The sequence below is a fragment of the Pan paniscus genome, chromosome 13, assembly GCF_029289425.2.
Source record: "Pan paniscus chromosome 13, NHGRI_mPanPan1-v2.0_pri, whole genome shotgun sequence".
NCBI classification, from domain to species: domain Eukaryota; kingdom Metazoa; phylum Chordata; class Mammalia; order Primates; family Hominidae; genus Pan; species Pan paniscus.
Window position 1 is genome coordinate 104,713,863 of NC_073262.2, and position 21,002 is coordinate 104,734,864.

General features: G+C 44.2%; 1 protein-coding gene across 5 annotated transcripts in view; it reads left to right on the plus strand.

Moving 5' to 3' along the window:
* Positions 1-21,002, plus strand: part of KIAA2012 (KIAA2012 ortholog) — a 131,787-nt gene that overhangs the window by 14,971 nt on the left and 95,814 nt on the right. For 3 of the 5 annotated variants that reach the window (XM_055108967.2, XM_034954811.3, XM_055108966.2), the window contains exons 3-9: positions 4,346-4,505; positions 6,606-6,761; positions 11,017-11,159; positions 13,177-13,360; positions 13,871-14,013; positions 16,512-16,680; positions 19,301-19,555. In XM_055108967.2, the coding sequence (XP_054964942.1) occupies positions 4,346-4,505; positions 6,606-6,761; positions 11,017-11,159; positions 13,177-13,360; positions 13,871-14,013; positions 16,512-16,680; positions 19,301-19,555 (1,210 nt within the window). The remainder of the gene's footprint in view (positions 1-4,345; positions 4,506-6,605; positions 6,762-11,016; positions 11,160-13,176; positions 13,361-13,870; positions 14,014-16,511; positions 16,681-19,300; positions 19,556-21,002) is intronic. The other 2 variants (XM_057301475.2, XM_057301474.2) reach the window with 1 other exon arrangement.

Below are 21,002 nucleotides of genomic sequence, written 5' to 3' on the forward strand. Positions count from 1 at the left end.
TTTAGACAATACAAAGGCCTTTAGAATATAAAAAGTACCCAACAAATATTTATCGTATGACTGAGTGAAAAAATGCAGTGAGTGAAAGTGTCATTTAGCTTCCACCATCCTCTCTATAATTCTTTCTTTCACGTCCTCTGGGAAAAGCCTCAAGACCACATGAGACTGAATTTCTAGGCTGTTTTTGCACTTGAAGTACCTGCCACATAAACTTTCCAGACATCAAGGAGCAGGTGATGCTGTATGTTTGAATTCTAAGCATTCGTTTAATTCATAAGTCCCCAAGGAGTAAAGCCAATTGAATAGTAAGCCACATTTTCTTTTATCTTGAACCTTGAACCCATGCACTCTGGCCCCAAATCTAGAGCGCTTTCCCAGGCTTTCTCACAAGCTGTCTCCTTCCCACTCTGCTGCTTGTGCATTTTGGGCTCACTTGATGTGATTGTATTAGTTATCAATCCATCTTAATCATCCCCTTTTTTCCAGTGCTTGTTTCCCACCCCTTCAATCCGTAGCAGCTTTAAATCTGTTGCTCCCATATTATATCCACGTATCAGAAATACTTTTGGCTGCAAGCAACATAGTTCATGATTACCAATGGTTGAAGTTGGGGAATCAGCAAACACTGCTCACTGGTCAAATCCTGCCCACTACTTGTTTGTGTAAATAGAGTTTTATTGGAACACAACCATGACCATTTGTTTACATATTGCCTATGGATGCTTTTGCACTACAAGGACAGGTTGAGTGGTGGCAACAGAGACCATATGGCCTGCAAAGCCTAAAATATTTACTGTCTGACCCTTTATAAAAAACCTTCCAGGCTGGGCATGGTGACTCACGCCTGGAGTCCCATGCACTTTGGGAAGCTGATACAGGTGGATAACTTAAAGTCAGGAGTTCAAGACCAGCCTGGCCAACATGGTGAAACCCTGTCTCTACAAAAAATACAAAAATTAGCCAGGCATTGTGGCACATGCCTGTAATCCCAGCTACTCTGGAGGCTGAGGCAGGAGAATCGTTTGAACCCAGGAGGCAGAGATTGTAGTGAAACAAGTTAGTGCCACTGCACTCCAGCCTGGTTGACAAAGCGAAACCGTCTCAAAAAAAAAAAAGGCTGCTAACCCCTGATTTAGGCAATAAAGAGATTTAATTATCTCAAGTAACACAAAGTGGAGGGGCAGGAGTTTCATGCTTGCCCAGCTGCTTGCCAATGCCATTAAGGACTCAAGCGCTATCTTTTCCTTCCACCATCCTTTGAATGTTGGTTTTTCTTATTAGGCTTGTTAGTGCATGTTCACAAGATGGTCCCATACTTTCAGAGGTCACATCTGGGTTCAAAGCAGAAGAAAGGGGCCAGCAAGCAATCCTTGCACAGCTGTTCCTTCTCTAAAAAAACAAAGACCTTCCAGAGGCTCCCAGTAGTTTCACCTTAGTTTCATTGACCAGAGCTAGGTCCCTTGGCCACTCTGAGACGCACCGGAGTCTGGGAAAGCAAGGCCCTCCATGTCTTCACTTTCCTGGATTCAACCAACCAGGGATGGAGAATATTCAGGAAAAAAAATAACAATCCAAACCAAAAAAACAAAAAAGTATAACAACTATTTATACCGCATTTACATTGTATTCAGTATTATAAGTTGCTAGAAACAATGTAAAGTATAGGGAGGATGCATATGGGCTATACTGTACAAATATTACTACCACCATTTTATAATATATAAGGGACTTGAGCATACACAGATTTTAATATCCACAGAGGTCCTGGAACCAATTCCCCACAGATAACGAAGGATGACTATTTGGGAAAGGGGATCTGCTGACAAAAAATTGGGACTCTTTTAGCAGAAAGAAGTGAGGGGGAATAAGTGTTGGGCAGTTAGCATAGTCTCCCATCACCTGGACAAGGGAAAGGAGAAAAGACCTAATATTTGTTCACCACCTACTATGTGCATTAAGTATTTTACATACCTCAGCTCATATAATCCTTAAACTGAGGACACTGAGTAAAATTATTCAGAGAAGAAATTAACATGCCCAAGGATGGGGCAAGATCTCAAGATCAATTCCATCTTCAAGCAAAGCCTCTGCTCAGTCTCCACTGTGTTCTCCTCAGCTCCCTTTAGGAGTACTGAGAGATTAGAAAGTGCTTTCACAAGTGCAGGGTGGGCAGAGAGTGAGAGCGTGCACCCTCTCACCTTACCATAAGCTGGCTCAGTGGAACACCCTTTCACTTACATTATTTCATTTACACCAAAAACGAGGTATTATGTCAGTATTGTGGGCTAAATTATATAATGATTAGACGATTGAGAAGTGGTGGGGCTGAGATTGGAACTATTTGTTCATTTATTCATTTCCCCACAATATCGAGCCCCTAGTATGTGCCAGGCACTGTGAAACTTGACTCTCGGGTTGATTCCAGAACCCATGCACTCTCCATTCCCTCTACCACTATATTAGCTCCATTTTAGAGACAGGTTCAGAAGGTTCCAGAGCTCACGCAAGATCACAAAGTTCCCATGAGGCAGAGCAGGCCTTGAGCCCAGGGGCTCTGGCTGTAAATCCAAGGCTGTTTCCCAAGCTCTCACAGGCTGTCTCCTTCCCACTCTTTGGCTTGTGCTTTTTGGACCCACTTGATGTTTCCCTGTGTCCATTGTTCAGCCTCTGCAGGCCCATAAGACTGAAGTGAAAGACTGTTCTGAAGAGTAGAAAGAGATTTGGTGCCTACAAAATGAGTTTCAGGATACCAGAGCTATTGAGCCACTGAATTAACCAACCCTGGTATTCTCTAGCCTTTGGTCTTTTTGTTACATGAGATAACAAACTTTCTTTCTCATTGTTCAAGCCTGTTGAGTCAGGATTTACTGCATCCTAACCTGTATGAAAACTTTGGTCACTCTAGAATATAGTTCTTACAGTCTGGGACACTCACTGAGGCACCTGCTTTGAAACATCTTTATTTATTGTTTTGACATCAAGCTGGTTCATGGTGCTAACTCCTGATCTGGTCCTTTGATGAGATGATCAGTTATTGAAGAATAAGAAGCTTTGCACTGATGTGAATTTTGAAGCCCTAGATTCAAGCCCAGCTCCACTTCTAACTGGCTCCACACAGTTGCTCTCTATCCTTCCAGGCTATATTGTTGCCTTGGGAGACTTCCTTAGCCAAAGGGGACTAAGTGGGTTTCATTTCTCATGCCAGTTCTCACTGGAACACTGTGTGGATCACTTTCATGGAGCATCCAAGAATATATGCTGTATGTTTCCATTCATATGAAGTTCAAGAATAGAACAAAACAGTCCACGGTGTTAGAAATCAGAATAGCAATTACCTGGTGGGTAGGAGGATACTGACTAAAAAGTGGCATGAGGGACTTCCTGGGTGGATGAAAATGTTCTGGATTTTGTTTTCTGTGGTGGTTACAAAGGTATATACAATTGTCAATATTTATCAAATGAACATCTAAGCTCTGTGCATGTTATATAAATTATGCCTCAGTTTCAAAAATGTTCTTAAGGAGAAAATGGATTCTGAGATCACCTTCAGTTCAGCAGTCAAGAATTCTGTGATTGATTAGGGATGTCTGCCATGGACACTGGGGAGGGTGAGACATGTCAACACAAATATCACACATTTGCTATTCTTTTGCCTAAGCAATCATCCTCTGAGAGTTTCTACATCACTTAAGTGGTTGTAGTAACTCAGTCCACCTTATAGGATTACAGATGAGGTGAAAGTTCTTTGTATAATGTAAATTCCTAGTCAATTGTAAGATGTTATTATTCATATTTATTCCCTATGATGTCTTGCACAGTGGCACTGACTTTGGCAGATAGGTTCCCAGAAAATTCTCCCCAGCTTAAATGAAATGCATCAGAGCCAGGTATTTTCAAAATGCCAGGCTCCCCATGAACATGGACATGATTTGTCTGTCCCATTATTCACATTACAAACATTGAATGCCAATGCAGATTTGTGAGCTGGCTTTCCCATTACAGTACAGAGCCATTTTTGAAGATACTAAAATGATTTCCACAGGCTGAACTAGGTAATGTGTTTTCTTCTGAAGTTTTTACCCTTTCCTAATACTCTATCTCAAGATGGGATCTGGTATATGTCATTTCTCCTTCTGCTTCCAACTGCAAACCTGCAGGGGCCTTTCAGAGCTTTGCTCTGAGGGCTCTTGGTTCATGTCTATTAGCCGAGGCATCTGTTTTTGGTGCCTTCTGGCACCTTCTGGGAGTTTCCTGGGTTACTGATGAAGATTGTGCTAACCAGCCTGTATCACTGGGTGGCTCAGGGCTCAGCAGCTGTGCTGTTTCCTGACTGGTGTCCCCACAGGGAGAGCAGGACAGAGCCTGGCAACCATACCTCCACTTCCGAAGCCAGCTGGAGAGCCAGGCCCAACGGCAGATCCAGCCGGGGCATTCAGCCAAGAGATACCTCCGAGGCCTCCTGCGGACTTGGCCCCCAGACGCCATGTATAGGCTCTGGTGCGCAGGTCAGTGAAGAAATGGGAGGGGGGCACACCCCAAACTGCCCCACCTCCCATTCTGGTGTGACAGTGTGTTTTCCATCAAGACCTGAAACACCAGGATTTCAAGCCCAATTCTGCGTTAAAGCAAAGTCCCCACGCTTGGTAGCCCACAAGCCCCTTTCACGGCTCCCGTCCTTTGTCCTCTGACGCATTTGCAGAGGGAAGAACGGCCTGAAGTCCTGCCTTCACTCCCATCCCTTGCCCTCAGCAGCCTCACATGCCACATCCAGGCCAGAACTTTCTTCCCAATCTTCTCCACTCAGAGACCCTCCAGTTCAACACCCATCTTTTACAAGATAAGGAAGAAGAAGCCCAGAGAGGCAAAGTAATTTGTCCAAGATCATTCAGTCAAAAGCAGAGCTGGGACCAGAAGTCAGATCCACCCTTCACCCCCACAGTTCCACATTCTTCCCAATATTCCTTAGTTCCCCATCTGAGGTGATCCCAGGTCCTCCCGGAAGTGAAATGTTACGACTCTTCCTCTTAAAAATGGCGGCTCTCCAGCGCAACCCATTAGGAGTGCGATGGACACCCTTCTGATGAACAGACCCTAAATGCACTCTGTAGATGCTTGAAAACAAAAATGGGAAGTGGTTGGGGATTAGAGTTGCCAGATTTAGCACATGCATACCCACCCCCGCAACACGCATAAACAGTTACGCTTGCAATCTTCAATCTTCGGGATGTACTTCTACTAAAAAAAATTCATTGTTTATCCAAAATTCAAACTTAACTGGACATCCTGTATTTTATTTGGCAAGCCTATTTGGGATGAGAAGAGTGAGCAGAGAATGTGCCAGTACCCACTCGGCTGTTTGCCATTTCTTCAGCAACAACAAACAGCCAGAACTAGAGAAAGCCTGACTTTCTTCCTGCTTTATAGGTTTACCCTGAGGAAGAAGAGAAAGCAATTCACTCCCCCAATAAGTGGTGACTTGAAGCAAAATGAAAGTTGTGGGCTCCTCCAGTCATTGGTTTTACTCTCAGGGCAGTTCCACAGTTATAGGCAGTTCCATTTATTTGAAACTTTTGAGAAAGAGCCACTTAACCAAAGAAATGTTTCTCATTGAGTGGGGCAGAGGGCAGAGCAGGCCATTCTCCTACAGCCTAGGTCCAACATTCCCCAGAATGAAGGCCCCTCTTGACCTCAAAAAAGGTCGAGTCCTCCATGGGAGTCTATGGCTAAAATGTGTGGTTTAAGGAAGGATACACACACACATGCATTCTTGAGCTCCTTGCCGTAATTCCTTGCCAAAGCCCCTCTTGAAGTTGAGGACCTCAAGCTGGAGGCACAATGGCAAGAATCTGGTGTAAGCCCATCAGTCCAATGGCCCCTACCACCCTCTTCCTGCACATCTCAGAGCTCCCCACTTTGTGATACTAATGTACATATTCTCTTGGACTTCTTTACACCCCTGTGATTAATCCTCCCCACCCTTCAAGCTCACACCTTCTACAAAGTCTTTGCTCAAAGCTCCAGTCAATATTGAGCTCCTTGTTTTCTGAATTTATATTACACTGACACTCAGAGCCATACAGAACACAAGAGAGCTTTGTCTCTCCAATAGACTACTGAGTGCCTTTTAAAAGGGCCCAAGTCTGGTTCCACTGTATCTACTTCACTGACTAGCCGAGGGGTGGGCCCATAGGGAAGTCCTCAATAAATACTTATAGAATGACTGGATTGAGGAGGCTGCTGATCATGGGGCCTACAGAAGCAAATAGGATACATCCACTACCACTGGATCTCCTCCTGAGGCAGGAGGAGCTTTTCACCCCAAAGCAGCAGCCATGCTCCTTCCACCAGGGAGACCCAGTTCTTGGGAATGATGGGGTGGAGGAAGTACACATGTAGTACAGAACCAGAAGCACCCAAGACACTAGATAGACAAGGCCTCTGTGGGTTCTATCTGACTTTTTAATCTTCCTCATCTTCTAATTGTCTTCCCTAATGGGCAATGTCCAAAGCCAAGACTAGTGTAAGTGAGGAACCTTGTAGTTACCACCAAGAACTTGAAGTTGGCTACCACTATTTCTATCAATATCTCCTGATCTACTCTTCAGGATACATCAAGGATTCTGTGCTACTCCAGGACAGTCAACTTAATGTACCAAAGAAGCTCAGGCCACAACAAGATCTTTCAGGTGTACCCCCAAAATACCATCTCCTGCCTGTCTTCCCTTCATTTTGGATTCAACAAGGAAAATCTTTTGAACAAGGTACGTGTTGATTTACATGTTGATTTTATGACCAGTTCTCAGATATTTGAATTGTTAACACCTTAAAATGGCATTTCCCAAAACAAGGTCTTGAGATTCTGGGTTGCATAGTCCTCAATCTGTAAAATGAGGGGTTAGTGCGCACCAGCACTGTCCAATAGTGCTTTTCACAGTGATGGAATGTCCCATATGGGCTGTCCAATAAAGTGGCCATTAGCCACATGTGGCTATTGAGCACTTGAAATGTAGCAGTACAACAGTGAAACTGAGCTTTTTATTTTATATTAATTAATTTATATCTAAATAACCACATGCAGCTGGTGGCTACTGTGTTTGGCAGTGTAGGTCTAGACTTTAGATTTTAGATGATTTCTTAGATCTGTTCCACTCTTATATTCCTGAATCCTGTGATTTTTGTGGCAATATGATGTGAAATATATATATAGGATTTAGAGCCAGAAATGTGTATCGAAATGGCTATTCTCTCATTTACTAGTGTAAGATCTTAAGTAAGTCATTTAACCTCTTTGAGCTTCTGTTTGCTCATCTCTGTAATGGGCACAGTAAGATCTACATAGTAGCTATACGGAAAATTATTGCAAGCCATCTGTAAACTGTTTAGTACTATGGGGATTGACACTGTCAATCCCAATATTATTCTATGGAACTTGAAGCATTAAAAGAGCCAGAAGTCGCCTTTGGTAAGGGAGATGGGAAAAGACAACTGGGTAGCAGTAATAGGCAAAGACGAGAGCCTTGGCTGGTAGCAGGGTTCTTGAGAAAATAAAAGAGCAAGAGCCCAACATAAGATTTTTGGCCAGGCTCAGTGGCTCATTCTGTAATCTCAACATTTTGGGAGGCCAAGGAGGGAGGATTACTTGAGGCTAGGAGCTTGAGACCAGCCTGGGCAACATAGTGAGACCCTGTCTCTACAAAAAATTTAAAATTTTAGCTGGGCATGGTGGCACATGCCTGTAGTCCCAGCTACTTGGGAGGCTGAGGCAGAAGGATCACTTGAGCCCAGGAGTTCAAGGCTGTAGTGAGCTATGATGGCACCACTGCACTGCAGCCTGGGTGACAAAGTGAGACTCTGTCTCTAAAATATGTATAATGAAATTTTCCAGAAACAGTGGCAGTGCCTGACCAACCCCCATCTTTGGGGAAATGATCTGGTCAGGATAAGTAGAGAATCTGGTTTATCAAATGAATGGAGAAGTGAACATGGCAGGTTCTCAGAGCCTGGGGCCATTAAACATTTCAACCAACCACACATCTCACTTGAGTCTTTTTTTTCTTTTTCTTTCTTTTCTTTTTATTTTATTTTATTTTATTTTATTTTTTATTTTTTTTAGAGACAAGGTCTTGCTCTTGCTCTGTCACCCAAGCTGAAGTGCAGCCATGTGATTATGGCTCACTGAAGCCTTGAATTCCTGGGCTCAAGCAATCCTCCCACTTAGCCTCCTAAGTAGCTGGAACTGTAGGAGCACACCACCACTCCCAGCTAATTTTTGTATTTTTTGTAGAGATGGGGTTTCATCATGTTGCCCAGGCTGGTTTCAAACTCCTGTTCTCAAGTGATCCTCCCACCTTGGCCTCCCAAAGTGCTGTGATTACAGGCATGAGTCACCGCTCTGGGCCTCAGGGCTTTCATTTTATGGCTGGATTAACAGTGCACACCTGAGGGATAAAGTGACTTTCCTAATTGATGCCATATACCAAGGAGCTGTCACAATCAGGCAGAAAACAAAGAGGCTGTATCAAATAGTGATTAAACATGTGGCCATTAGCACCGATTCCAAGCCATATAGCCACTCTGGGCCTTGGTTTTCTCATTTATAAAATGGAGATGACCATACCCATCTTTATCTCACAGTGTTGCATGTGGGAATTAAATGAGATAATATACTAATAGAAGCTGGCACATACTATGTGCTCAATAAATGTTCATTATACCTACTTAGCTTGTGTTTTAAGCATAATTACTAACTGGAATGCCCAATTGCCCATGATCACAGGGGCCAAAAAAAAATCTATTTTAAAAGAAGCAAAAATAGTTCAGTGGCTGTAACTTGAACCCTGATGGATGTTTTCATTTGTTTGAACCTCATCTTCCACTGGTTTCCCTCTCTTTGCCCGACACTTTATCTGAAGAAGTAGCAAAAGTCCCAGCTGCAAATCCCAGGTCTCCAATAATGTGATGCTGGCTAAGTCACTTATGCTCCCTGCATCTTCAGTTTGTGCATATGTAAAATGCAAATACTGCAGTCTGCATTCCTTCCTCCCTGGGTTGTTTGTGAAGAATAACAGGAGAGGACAGAGCTACTCCAATGCACATTATCTGGATTATCTGAATCCATGTCTGAGATATAGAGAGACTAAGTTTTGTGGTCTCCTTTCAACAACTAAAGCTTCCAATACTTTGCTTGCAAACCTGTTTCTACTAAGCACAAATAAACGAATCAGATGATGATGTTTACTAAGAAAAAAAATTCTGTTTCCCCTCACATTGATTGAGTCACATATTCAAACTCACCTGGGATATTGCCAAAGGGAAAATTGTCTCTGTATCCCCCTACTCACAATGCCGCCCACCCCAACTTAGATACCCAATGTGTAAGACTGTTCAGACTGGGCACAATGGCTCATGCCTGTAATCCCAACACTTCGGTAGGTTGAGGCGGATGGATCACTTGAGGTCAGGAGTTAGAGACCAGTCTGGCCAACATGGTGAAACCCCGTCTCTACTAAAGATACAAAAATTAGCTGGGCATGGTGGTGCATGCCTATAATCCCAGCTACTCGGGAGGCTGAGGCAGGAGAATCGCTTGAACCTGGGAGGTGGAGGTTGCAGTGAGCCAAGATCATGCCACTGCACTCCAGCCTGGGCAACAGAGTGAGACTACATCCCCCGCACCCCCCACCCAAAAAAAAAGAGACTATTTAGTAAGTTTCACTTCCTCCACCCTCAGAAATGCATTTGGTTCCCGGTGTATCTGACCAGAAAAGATGAACCTAGTTTAGTGTCTGGTTTGACCCCAAGGAATCATTCTACAAGGGATCATTCTAGAATATCCCCAAAGGTCTTTAGTGCTGCACTCTGTATGGAGTTGAGGTCCTCTTAGGAGCAGGCCTAATGTAGCCCTGGGTCACCTCATATTAATGAGTCCCCAGCCCATCAGATTTTCCTGGGCCACTAAAACCAGAGCAGACCCTCTGAACCTGAACCTGAGCCTGTATTTCTTCCACCAACACTCAGCCTCAGTTCACATCTAGCATGGCCTTCAGGAGCCAGTGGGCAAAGGAAGGAGAGCTGGAGGGAGGGAGTAGCCCCACCTGTGGGCAATTGACTCTTGGCCCAGTGACACCAAGGATGGAAATAATGAACAGGAGCAGAGAGGGAAAGTGAGGCTGGCTGGAGGCAGGAGGAGAAGCAGCTCTCAGAAGTCTTGTGATCCATCACACACAGGCCCCCGAAGCCTTCCAGAGCCCCTAGTTGAAAGACAACCCCACATTGTTCCATGGAGCTGCATGCTGGGAATAAAGGTATTGCTAAAGCTTGGCTCCAAACAAGGAAGCTTTGCCAGACTGCTTCAGCAATAAATCTACCTTGAGAAAGTGATGAAAACAGCTGCAGGACCCCTTAAACCATTGATGAAAGACTTGTTAACTATGTTGGAGTCATCTGTTGACTCAGATCCTTCCTGAGGGTTGCAGACAGGATAAGTTCAGAGAGCTAAACAGCAGTCTTACCTCAGTGCATTCGGCAGAGGCTTTTCCACAAGTAAAGAGCCAGGAGACAGCCCGGGAATCCCAAGAGCTTGCTTCAGGCTGAGCACCTCCATGACAACAGAGCAGGCTGCAGGTCACGCCACCATAATCACACCACTGTCGTCCACTAATCCCTCACAGTTTACAAGGGGCTGTCACATTCATTATCTTATTTGAGCTCCAAATAACTCTACAAGGAAGTGAGGGCAAGAAATCTGTATCCCCATTTTACAGATTGGGAAACTGTGTCCAAGAAGTGAAGACTCAACCCTGAGCCTCCTGACTGCTAGTGCAGCTCTGTTTCCACAGACCTGGCTGCCACTTCCAAGGAGGCACTATCAGAAATACAAAATAAGGGAGGAGGGGGAGCAAGGGAGGGCCTTGAGCACTTTTACTCAGAGAAGCAAGAAGGGAGGCAGTTTGGAGGCAGCAAGAACGCCACGTCCATTTCCAGGGTGACAAGCTGACCCATTGTTCACCATTGCAGGTCAACAGGGCCTGGATGAAGGGGACGCTGGAGCTGCTGGACACGTGGACCAGGGCCCTCTAGCCCAGAACCATGGCAGTCAGGGGACTCGCTTGCCACCACGCAGGAAGCAGCCCTGGCAGGAAGACGAAACGCAGGCAGAGGTACCATTTCTTTTTTTTTTTTTTTTCCCCAAGACGGAGTCTCACTCTGTCACCCAGGCTAGAGTGCAATGGCACAATTTTGGCTCACTGCAACCTCCGCCTCCGGGGTTCAAGCATTTCTCCTGCCTCAGCCTGCTGAATAGCTGGGACTACAGGTAAGCACCACCAGGCCTGGCTAATTTTTTGTATTTTAGTAGAGATGGGCTTTCACAATGTTACCCAGGCTGGTCTCAAACCCCTGAGCTCAGGCAATCTGCTGGCTTCAGCCTCCCAAAGTGCTAGGATTACAGGTATGAGCCACCGAGCCTAGCCAGAGGTACCACTTCTAATGGGCTCTCTTCTGTCATTGTTCTTGACTACAGAGAGGATTCTCTCTCCCTTTGCCATTTCTTGAGACTTCCAGAGAAGGGAAGAGTACTTTGACCTTTTTGACCACCATTTCCCCAAAGTGTCACCTATAGAACTGTAGCATTGCAAGATGCTCCATTTAACAAAGTTTTGGCTGGGTGTGGTGGCTCACGCCTGTAATCCCAACACTTTGGGAGACCAAGACAGGTGGATCACCTGAGGCCAGGAGTTCGAGACCAGCCTGGCCAACATGGTGAAACCCCGTCTCTACTAAAAATACAAAAATTAGCTGGGCATGATGGTGGGCACCTGTAATCCCAGCTACTTGGGAGGCTGAGGCAGGAGAATCGCTTGAACCTGGGAGGAGGAGGTTGTAGTAAGCCAAGATCGCACCACTGCACTCCAGCCTGGGCAACAGAGTGAAACCCTGCCTCTAAATAAATAAATAAGAGTTTCATAGGCAAATACACTGGGGAAGTGCTGCATGCCTTCTCCTCCTGGAAAGTCACATGTGTAGTTAGATACAGAGAGCTTGGAGAAGTTCTATAACATAGTCACCAGCTTAACTTTGTTAAACTCTGGGTTTTCCAAACTTATGTAACCACAGATTCTCCCCTGGTTCTTTGCTCATCTTGGCAGCTGTTAATCTTGTTTGAAAAATAGCTATTGCCTTAGACTCAGAAAAGCCTTGTTTTGGGTCCTGCTTTTTGATAGTTGTGATGAGCCTGTCCAAGAATTGTAACTAACTTTGAGCCTGAATTCACCTCTTCTGTAAAATGGAGCTATTATCATATGTCTAACAAGGTTACTGTGAGAATTAAATGAGTTACAATGTAGAAACACTTTCTAAACTCTAAGGCCGTGTGTGTGTGTGTGTGTGTGTGTGCGCGCGTGCAAGATAACAATTGTTCAGAGCAACATAGACAACATCTGCTCCCATCCTGAATAAACTCATTTGACTAACAAGAAGGTCATCTGCCAAGGAGAAGAGGAAACGGGGAGAAGAGCCACAGAGTGGAAGGGCAGAGGGGAGAAACATTTCTTTTTGGGGGATGGTGGGGGAGGGACACGATCTTGCTCTCTTGCCCAGGCTGGAGTGCAGAGGTGCTACCACAGTTCACTGCAGCCTTGACCTCCTGGGCTCAAGCAATCCTCCTGCCTCAGCCCCCTGAGTAGCTGGGACTACAGGTGCGTGCCACCATGCCTGGCTAATTTTTAAAATTTTTTTGTAGAGATTGGGTCTCACTATGTTGCCCAGGCTGGTCTCAGACTCCTGAGCTCAAACAATCCTCCTGCCTCGGCCTCCCAAAGTGCTAGGATTACAGGTGTGAGCCACTGCGTTCAGCCTGAGAAACATTTCATAAGGGATAAAAACACCAATACTAGCACTTCATTTTGATTTTTAATCAAAATCTTGTGATTTTTTTTCACAAGATCGCACTATATGTCAGGCATGGCTAAGTATCATTCTTTCCATCATCAACAATAAAATGTTTTATTGTAATAAACAGCATTAAAGAGCTTGCTGTTACAACCTTATTTTTCTTCCCAACCTGCAAAAGAAATTTCATCCTTGAAACCATAAGCCTAGCCACAAGGGCTGTTAAAGAAACCTGCTCTGCCCCTTTATGACAGCCTGTTACAGGAATGTGTATCTGTCGTTCCCTAGGACACGTCAATAGAGAATCACTTTTGTTTATATGCTTCAAAGGAAAGCTACAATGAAAAGACACAGCAAACCTCCAGGAAGGCCTTTGGGCATGGCCGCATCGATCACTCTTGGCTCCCAAGTGACAAATCCCACATTACATTCTGTGGAGGCGCCTTCCCTAGTAGGAAGGCAGATCTCAGCGGTAAGAACCCAAATGTCTTGCTCATTGATCTGGGTAAAGCCAGTCATGCAGAGTTCATTTAAGGACACTGAGGCATGCCAAACATCACTTCCTTGCGCCACTCACCTTACAAAATAAAAGCCAGAATCTAGCTGGATGTGGGAATGAGACTCTGGCAGGCTCCTCTTTGCCTAGTGCTTAGCTGCATGCATTCGGAAATCATACTGTCTGGGCTCAAGTTACCCCCACTTACAGTTGTGATCTTGGACATATTAACCAATATTGCTGATGCTCAGTTTTCTCATCTGTAGAATGGGGATAATAATTACCCCATAAGGCTATTGTGTAAAAACCCAGATCAGGAGACTGGGGCTCTCTGAACCTGCCTCCCCCAAAGCTAGGGCTGTCCCAGTGCCCCAGCACACTCCCTTCCTTTCTCCCCATTAACTACGACGTGATAAAAGTCAAAACTCAACTGTTCATCTCCATACCTGCAATTAATATATTCTCATTCTCATCCTGTTTTTAAAGATAAACAAAGGAACATGAAACTCCACAAGGCCAGAAGCGGCCACTTGTTACAGGCGCTTCCTGCTGAAAGATGCCTCTTCCCTCCTGTAGCATCTGCCACTGGCTCCAGAATAATCACCCCTGGGGAAGTGAAGAAGAAAAAGGTTGTGTGTATATGTATGTTTGTGCATACAGGAGAGAGAGAGAGGAGGGGAGAGAGAAAGATTAATCCTAATCTAGAAATAAGGTGACTCGAAAGGATGTCTCAAAAGAGAACTGGCCTCTCTAGCGTCTGAGCTGACCAGGTGGAGCTGGAATAGAGCTGTAGTAATTTACTAAAGGTTGAAAATCATGAAGTGCAAGGAATTTCAGCTGCCACCAATTCTACCTTAAAGCATGTGTTATTACCACACTTCCTGATAGCAACAGAATTCTTTGATTTCTTAAGGGGCAAGGGATTATCTGTAAACGTTTTAAAGGACAGAATTTGAGTTTGTAAGCAGTAAACTTACTTCAGATTCAAAATGCTGGAGATCTTGAATCCAGCAACAGTTTGGCTCCACTGAGGGTCTATCACCTTTGAAAATGCAGGGGAAATTTTGCAAGTCTATCAATCTCCTTTGGGAGTCAAATACACCTTTTTTAGAGATGTCCTTGGCTGTCTCTGGCCTGGTCCTGCCTTGCAGTTCTATGTGGGTCTTTCTTCGGTGTTTGGAGGCACCAGTGATGAATGGGGACAAGCAAGGGCCCCCGGATGTTCTGCCCGGAGTGGCTATGGGAACATGAGCAGGTCACTCACACATTCTGAGCACAGTGACTTTATCTGTGTATCCAGATAATAATGTCAACCTTACAGGGCTGGTAGAAGAGATGAAGCACTTTTAGGAAAGTATGTTGTATCTGACTGTGATCTACAGTGATGTTGATTAATTGCAGGGATTCATGTCATCTGAAGTGTTCCTGAAGCAGCCATGGGCACTCCAGGTGGTCCTGCTGCCAGTGAGGGAGGTTGTTTACAGTCTGTTCAAGATTTTCTGAGATTTCCTGTGTCTGAGTTGATCTAAACCTTTCCATCCACACCAGAAGGGCCTCTGTCTTCCCAGGTTCCTTTGGTGCAGGAGTGAACAGCAGGCTTGACCTGCCAAGCTCACCACAGGCCCAAGGAAAGCCCTCGACTTTGCTCCTGGGTCAGCCCAGAACTGAGCCAGGCCCAGAGGAAAGGAGTCCCTTCCCTCAACCCATGTATATGGTTTCACAGAGGAAAGCAATATTTTCCACCATATTAAAACTCTGTGTAAATTTTTAATTAGGATAAAGAAATTAAGTCTTGGCTCGTCAGCCATACCTCACACAAATCATTTGAGTTTCCACATTGATTTCTCAATGCAAACCTTGTCAAACAAAATGCACAAGGTCAGTATTCAAAAAAGGGCAGTTGGTGTGGGCAGCTGGCACCTGGACAGTGAGGGTCTCCAGGAGCATAAAGATCCTATGTGCGTGTGTTTGGTTTATCATTTTCTTAATGTCTCAAAATTATAAATATTACCCTGCATAGATTTGGTTGAATTTCCTTCTTCAATCAACTCTAAATACATAGGTTGCTTATGTATGCTTCTGATCTTTTTTTATCTTTTTGAGTACTAAAAAGGAGACGCTAGAAGGGTGTCTGACTTCCCAGATTTCTTTGGCCCAGGAGCAAACAGCAGGCCTAATGCTTTTATTTTTCCTCCTATGAAACTGAACTCCTGAAACCAGAACATGTACACATTGCACAGAGCCAAGTTCATATGTTAAAAGTTGCAAACTAAAAGGAGAAATTTTCAGCAACCTCTGAATAATTAGAAACAGGAGGCTCTTACTACTACCCCCAGTGAATCTCTCATACACACACACATACACATACACGCACACACACACACACTTTTTGGGGGACAGAAAAAAAACTGGACAAAGTTGCTGATTCTGACACACAATGATTCTTTTTCAGCTATGTTCATATTACATAAGTATGAAAAAGCTTCAATTTTTCTGCTAGTGGCTAGATAAATGCTAACGAGAGGAGAGTCTACTCTCAAAGAAATATGGAAATAATCCTAGTTTCAAACACTATTATAATTGCATATATTAGCTCATTTAATCCTTACAACAACCTTATAAGGTAAGTAGTATGATTACTCCTATTTTACAGAGGAAGAAATTGTGGCTTGGCTTAGATAAGGTCAGCAATCACAAATGCTATTTCCTGCACCTCCTTAGTGGAAAGCTTGCTCAAACAATGTTCTGTACTTTGCTTTTTCCCTTAACAACATATGCTGAGATTTCTCCCAATCAGTTCAAAGAGATCTCAGCTATGTCATTTTAGTCCGGCTCAGTCTTTCCAGCTGCAAGAAAAAGAAAGACTTTATATCCTCTCAAAGGCTCTTAAACTGAGCATGTTTATAATTCTCAGAGGATTCACAGGCAGGATTAACAGGGGCATATGCTGGATCCCAGGAGACCAAGTGGCACCACTGAAGTCAGATACCGGCTCCCAGCTGGATTAGCTTACCTCTCTCAGCAGCTCCTGGTGCAAGAGATACAATAAGAGACAGTATCATTTGCCCCTGCAGGCAGCAGGGTTTGGATACCTGCCATGATCGTTTTGTTTTTAAATTTTCTCCAGGCACCAAAGGCTTTGAAATTACCTCCTATCTCAGAAGAACCACCCAGAATCTTGGAGCCCCTGAAGAGCCAATTTAAAGCCAATGAGCCCCCAACAGAGCTCTTCATCTTACCGGTGGAGATTCATTACCACACCAAACAACCCCCAAAAGAGAAAGCCCACAGAAGAGGTAGGTCCCGGGTGCATGGGCACTCCTGAGGGAGAGCCTGGGATGGGGGGTCCTGCCAATTCTACATGCTCCTACATCATGGCTGACGTTCCCTATGGTCATCCCCTTCAGAGAATATTTTTTAAAGAAGGAAAAAGGATAAAATTTAGAGGAAGATCTCTTCTGATCATATTCAATTGGATTTTTAAAATATTTATTATACCCTTCATTAAGCAATGCATTTTGTTAAGCTGTGGAAGAGAAAGGAAGACAGGTATATACATAAGTAAGTCCAATGCACCATAGGTGTTATAAAACGGCAAGAATTTTTCAGGCAGCTTACAAAAAAATAATTGTATAAAACAAGACAACTAAAATTGAAATTGGAAAAAAAAAAAACCTGGGTAAAAGGAGTAGAGAAATAGATGTTATCAGACATCTGAGATGATTTCATGGTTTGAAGTAAGTACTGGATTTAGCTGAGTTTCCTGGCAGCCAAGGTAAAAAGGACACTGGAATCTTTACACCTCCATTTTATAAAAGAAAGATAAAAGTTCATCCAAAAAGTCATTTTCCTGATTTTGAATTAGGTTATTTTGTAAGGGATGACCTCTATAATCTTTGCCACGGCAGAGATTATGTGCTTCTAAGCAAAGTTCTAAGAGAATATGAGCAAAGGAGTTCAATTCCAACTGGCGACGTGGGCTTTTTAGGGGAGGCTTCTGAGTGACCTCTCTTCCTGTGTCACAAGGAAAAACTCTTTCTGACTTTCCTTTCATTCCATAGTACTCTTGTTTAAGACACATTCTTGCTCCAGGGACTTCTCTGGGCCCTCTGGGGCAAAAAGTGTCCTAGTTTTGACAGGGGTCCTAGTTCTGAGTTTTCTAGAAATTTCAGCAGAGACTGCCACTGGCTTCTTGGAGAGTTTGACTCCTGGGAATCACACAGGCAGCCATTTTGTTCTAAGGCTGTTTGGACTTCTTACTGGAAAGAATGCCTAACGGTGGAGCTTAAAAGACCAATGGAAGGGGACATGAAGGAACTTTCTGGGGTGATGAAAAATGTTCTCACTCTGGGTTGCTTGTATGGATTATAGATTTGTCAAAACTCATTGAACTGTACACTTAAGATCTGTGCAATTCACTCTATGTAGATTTTACCTTGCCAAAAAAAATTACTCAGCTCCCTAAAAAAAATAATAATAATAAATAAAATCAACAACACAGTGTTTTAAAATGCAGGTCATCTTATTATTCAGGTGTGGTGAGGCCAACAGATCAGGAGACAGTTGGCACTGAAAAGATAGTTTGTTACTCACAGTTCCAAGAGGAGGAGGCACACCACACCATGCAGGGCCACACGGGAGCGCACCAGCCTCCAGGAGGCAGAAGGCAGGGAGCACAGGCAAGAGGCTGTATTGTGGTTTTCACAGAAGGAATATGGGCAAGGCAGAGCAAGCAGCCTAAGCAGATTTAGAATTGTCTAGTTTGAATAATTCAGCCAGCTCTGCAGCATAGGGGCTATCCCTTGCTGTCTGGTACTGGCCCTCTGATAATTACAGCAGGCAGATAGTAGCCTGGGAATGTTAAGAGTTTGATAAAGGAGGTTGTTGAGGGTCAGGAACTCTGGGTTGGTTGGGGTGCATATGACAGGTATGTTCCCAGCTGAGTCATTTACTGTGTCTAGGAATTGGCCAGCCCTGGGAGGGACAGTCAGGTCCCAGACATCAAAACATCAGAATGAAAAGATACACTTAATAAAAAGACAGATAAGACTATTCACAAGATTGGGTTCGATCTGATTATTTTCCATGATGACCCTGATAGGAAGGTGAGGAAAACCACCAGGCCATCATGAACCAGATTCTTAAAGCCAGATGCACTGAGCTTACCAACACACTGACAATGAAACACAGGAATCGGGTACAAAGACAGTGAATTCATGGAGTTCTTCCCCATTTACATGTCATGAGGACCCTCCTTTAAAAGCATCATGAGCCTAACTCAAAATGTGTTAAGCAAAAAGAAAGAAAAGGAAAGGGGAAAAAGGAAAGAAAGACGGAAGGAGGGGAGACACAGAAGGAAAAGGAAAGAAGGAAGGAAGGGAAGAAAGGAAGAAAGGAAGGGAGGGAGGGAGAGAGGAAAGGAAGGAGGGAAGGAAGGGAAGGAAGGAAGGAAGGAATTTGTTCATGCAAGAATCAGGTGACTGCAGGACCGGCTGAATCCAGGCCTCAGAAAATATGTGTGCAGTACTTTTCTCTCAACTCTGTTAGCCTTTCCTCTGAAGCAGGCTCTTACCATGAGGTGATAAAGATGTCTTCCTGCAATTCCATGCTAATCTCCTTCCTGTTAACCTCTATAGGAAGGATATGCCTCTTAAAAGCTCTTGCAAAGCGCAGAAATCACCCCGATTGACCAGACTTGGGTCATGTGCCCACCCCGGAACCAATCTCTGTGGCTAAGGCAATGAGGTACTCTCATGCCAGGCTTCAGTTCCATAGCCCTCTCTGGAATCAGCAAATGGACACTGCTCCAACCAAACCATATGGTGTGAGCAGGGAAGGGGTAGGTCCCCAAAAGAAGAGACATTAGGCAAAAACAACAGACCTCTGCTACAACTCAGCCTCCTCTTTGTCTCCTAGGTGCTCCACACCCTGAGTCAGAACCAGAAAGAAGCGAAGAATCCACACCTGTGTGGAGACCTCCCCTGAAGCATGCGTCCTTAGAAACACCATGGGAGTTAACAGTGCATCTCCCAGTGGACGCGAGCAGGGACACACTCTCACCTCAAGGTAGCTCCTCCCTCCCTCCAGCATCCCTCGGGAACCTCACTCTGAAGGGAAGCAAGGCAAGACACACAAGGGTCCACAGCCAAGGAAAAGGAGTCTGGAAGGGAGGTTAGTTCACCAGCAGCCACTGGAAGATGGCCTTTGTGCAGGCAGCAGCTGCCTTCACCAAAGTGCTGCACTAAAACTAACAGTGTCCAGCTCACCAGTTACTTACCCCCTAACTCATCCCACTGCTAATATTTTAACAGTGTCCAGCTCACCAATTACTTACTCCCTAACTCATCCCCCCACTATTTTCTGGTTGCAGATGTAGAAAAGCGTCAAACTTACCAAAAGTTTCCTGCATGCCTTATAGTTTATCCTGTATTTTTAAACAATGAAATTTCACTTCTAATCTGTTTATAAATATGTATTTATTCATTAAAAAGTCCATAATATCGGCGGGGTGCGGTGGCTCATGCCTATAATCCCAGCACTTTGGGAGGCTGAGGTGGGTGGGGATCACTTGAGGTCGGGAGTTTGCCAGCCTGGTCAACATGGTGAAACCCCGTCTCTACTAAAAATACAAAAAATTAGCCAGGCATGGTGGTGCACACCTGTAATCCCCGCTACTCGGGTGGCTGAGGCACAAGAATCACTTGAACCCAGGAGGCGGAGGTTGCAGGGAGCTGAGATTGTGCCACTGCACTCCAGCCTGGGTGACAGAGCAAGACCCTGTCTAAAAAAAAAAAAAAAAAAAAAAATTTTAAAAAGCCCATAATATTGATAAAAGTCTTCACTCCAATTTCCATGATGTGGACATTTGAAATTATACACATGGGTGCATCTAAGTGTTTGTGTTTATGTGTTGGATAGGTTGGAAGTAACAAGCCATATTTAGAAAGCTCCCCATTTTCAGAAAACTGAGCCTCCTTTCCAAAAGGCACATGCAAGATGACAGTATCACAGATGTCAAGTGACCTCTGACTACTGGTATCAGAAATAGGAAGATGCACATTAATGTGTTTGGAGTTCTTCCTCTGTGCCAGGCACTGTTCTTAGTTTTTAACGTATTCTCTCAGGTACTCCTCACAGCAATCCTCTCCTCCTTTTACAGATCAGAGAACGGAAGCCCTGAGAGATAGGTAGTATGTTTGAGGTCACATAACTATAAGTGGCCTCACTAGGATTGGAGCTCAGGGCTTCCAGTGCCAGAATCCATGTTCTTACTCATTAGACTACATTCCCTTTCAGTATAAGCCCAACATTGTGACTTTTCTAACTAATACCAAAAAAAAATTAAAAAGAATAAAAGAATAAACCAAACAATGAACCTAGGTCAGGACGTTCTCGAAACATTTAGGTTTCGAGAATGTCCTTTGATTATTGAGGCAGAGGCTTATTTGGTCTATCTCTTAAGTGGGAGTTAATTATCCTAAAGACTTTAATGTTTCCTTTTTCAAAAAATCCAAATATCGGCAGAGATCACTCTGCAAATAGAGAAAAAAGCACCTTTCTACTTATGGGCCACAATGCGAGGTGCACAGCTGGAGCCACGAGATAAAGGACACCAGTG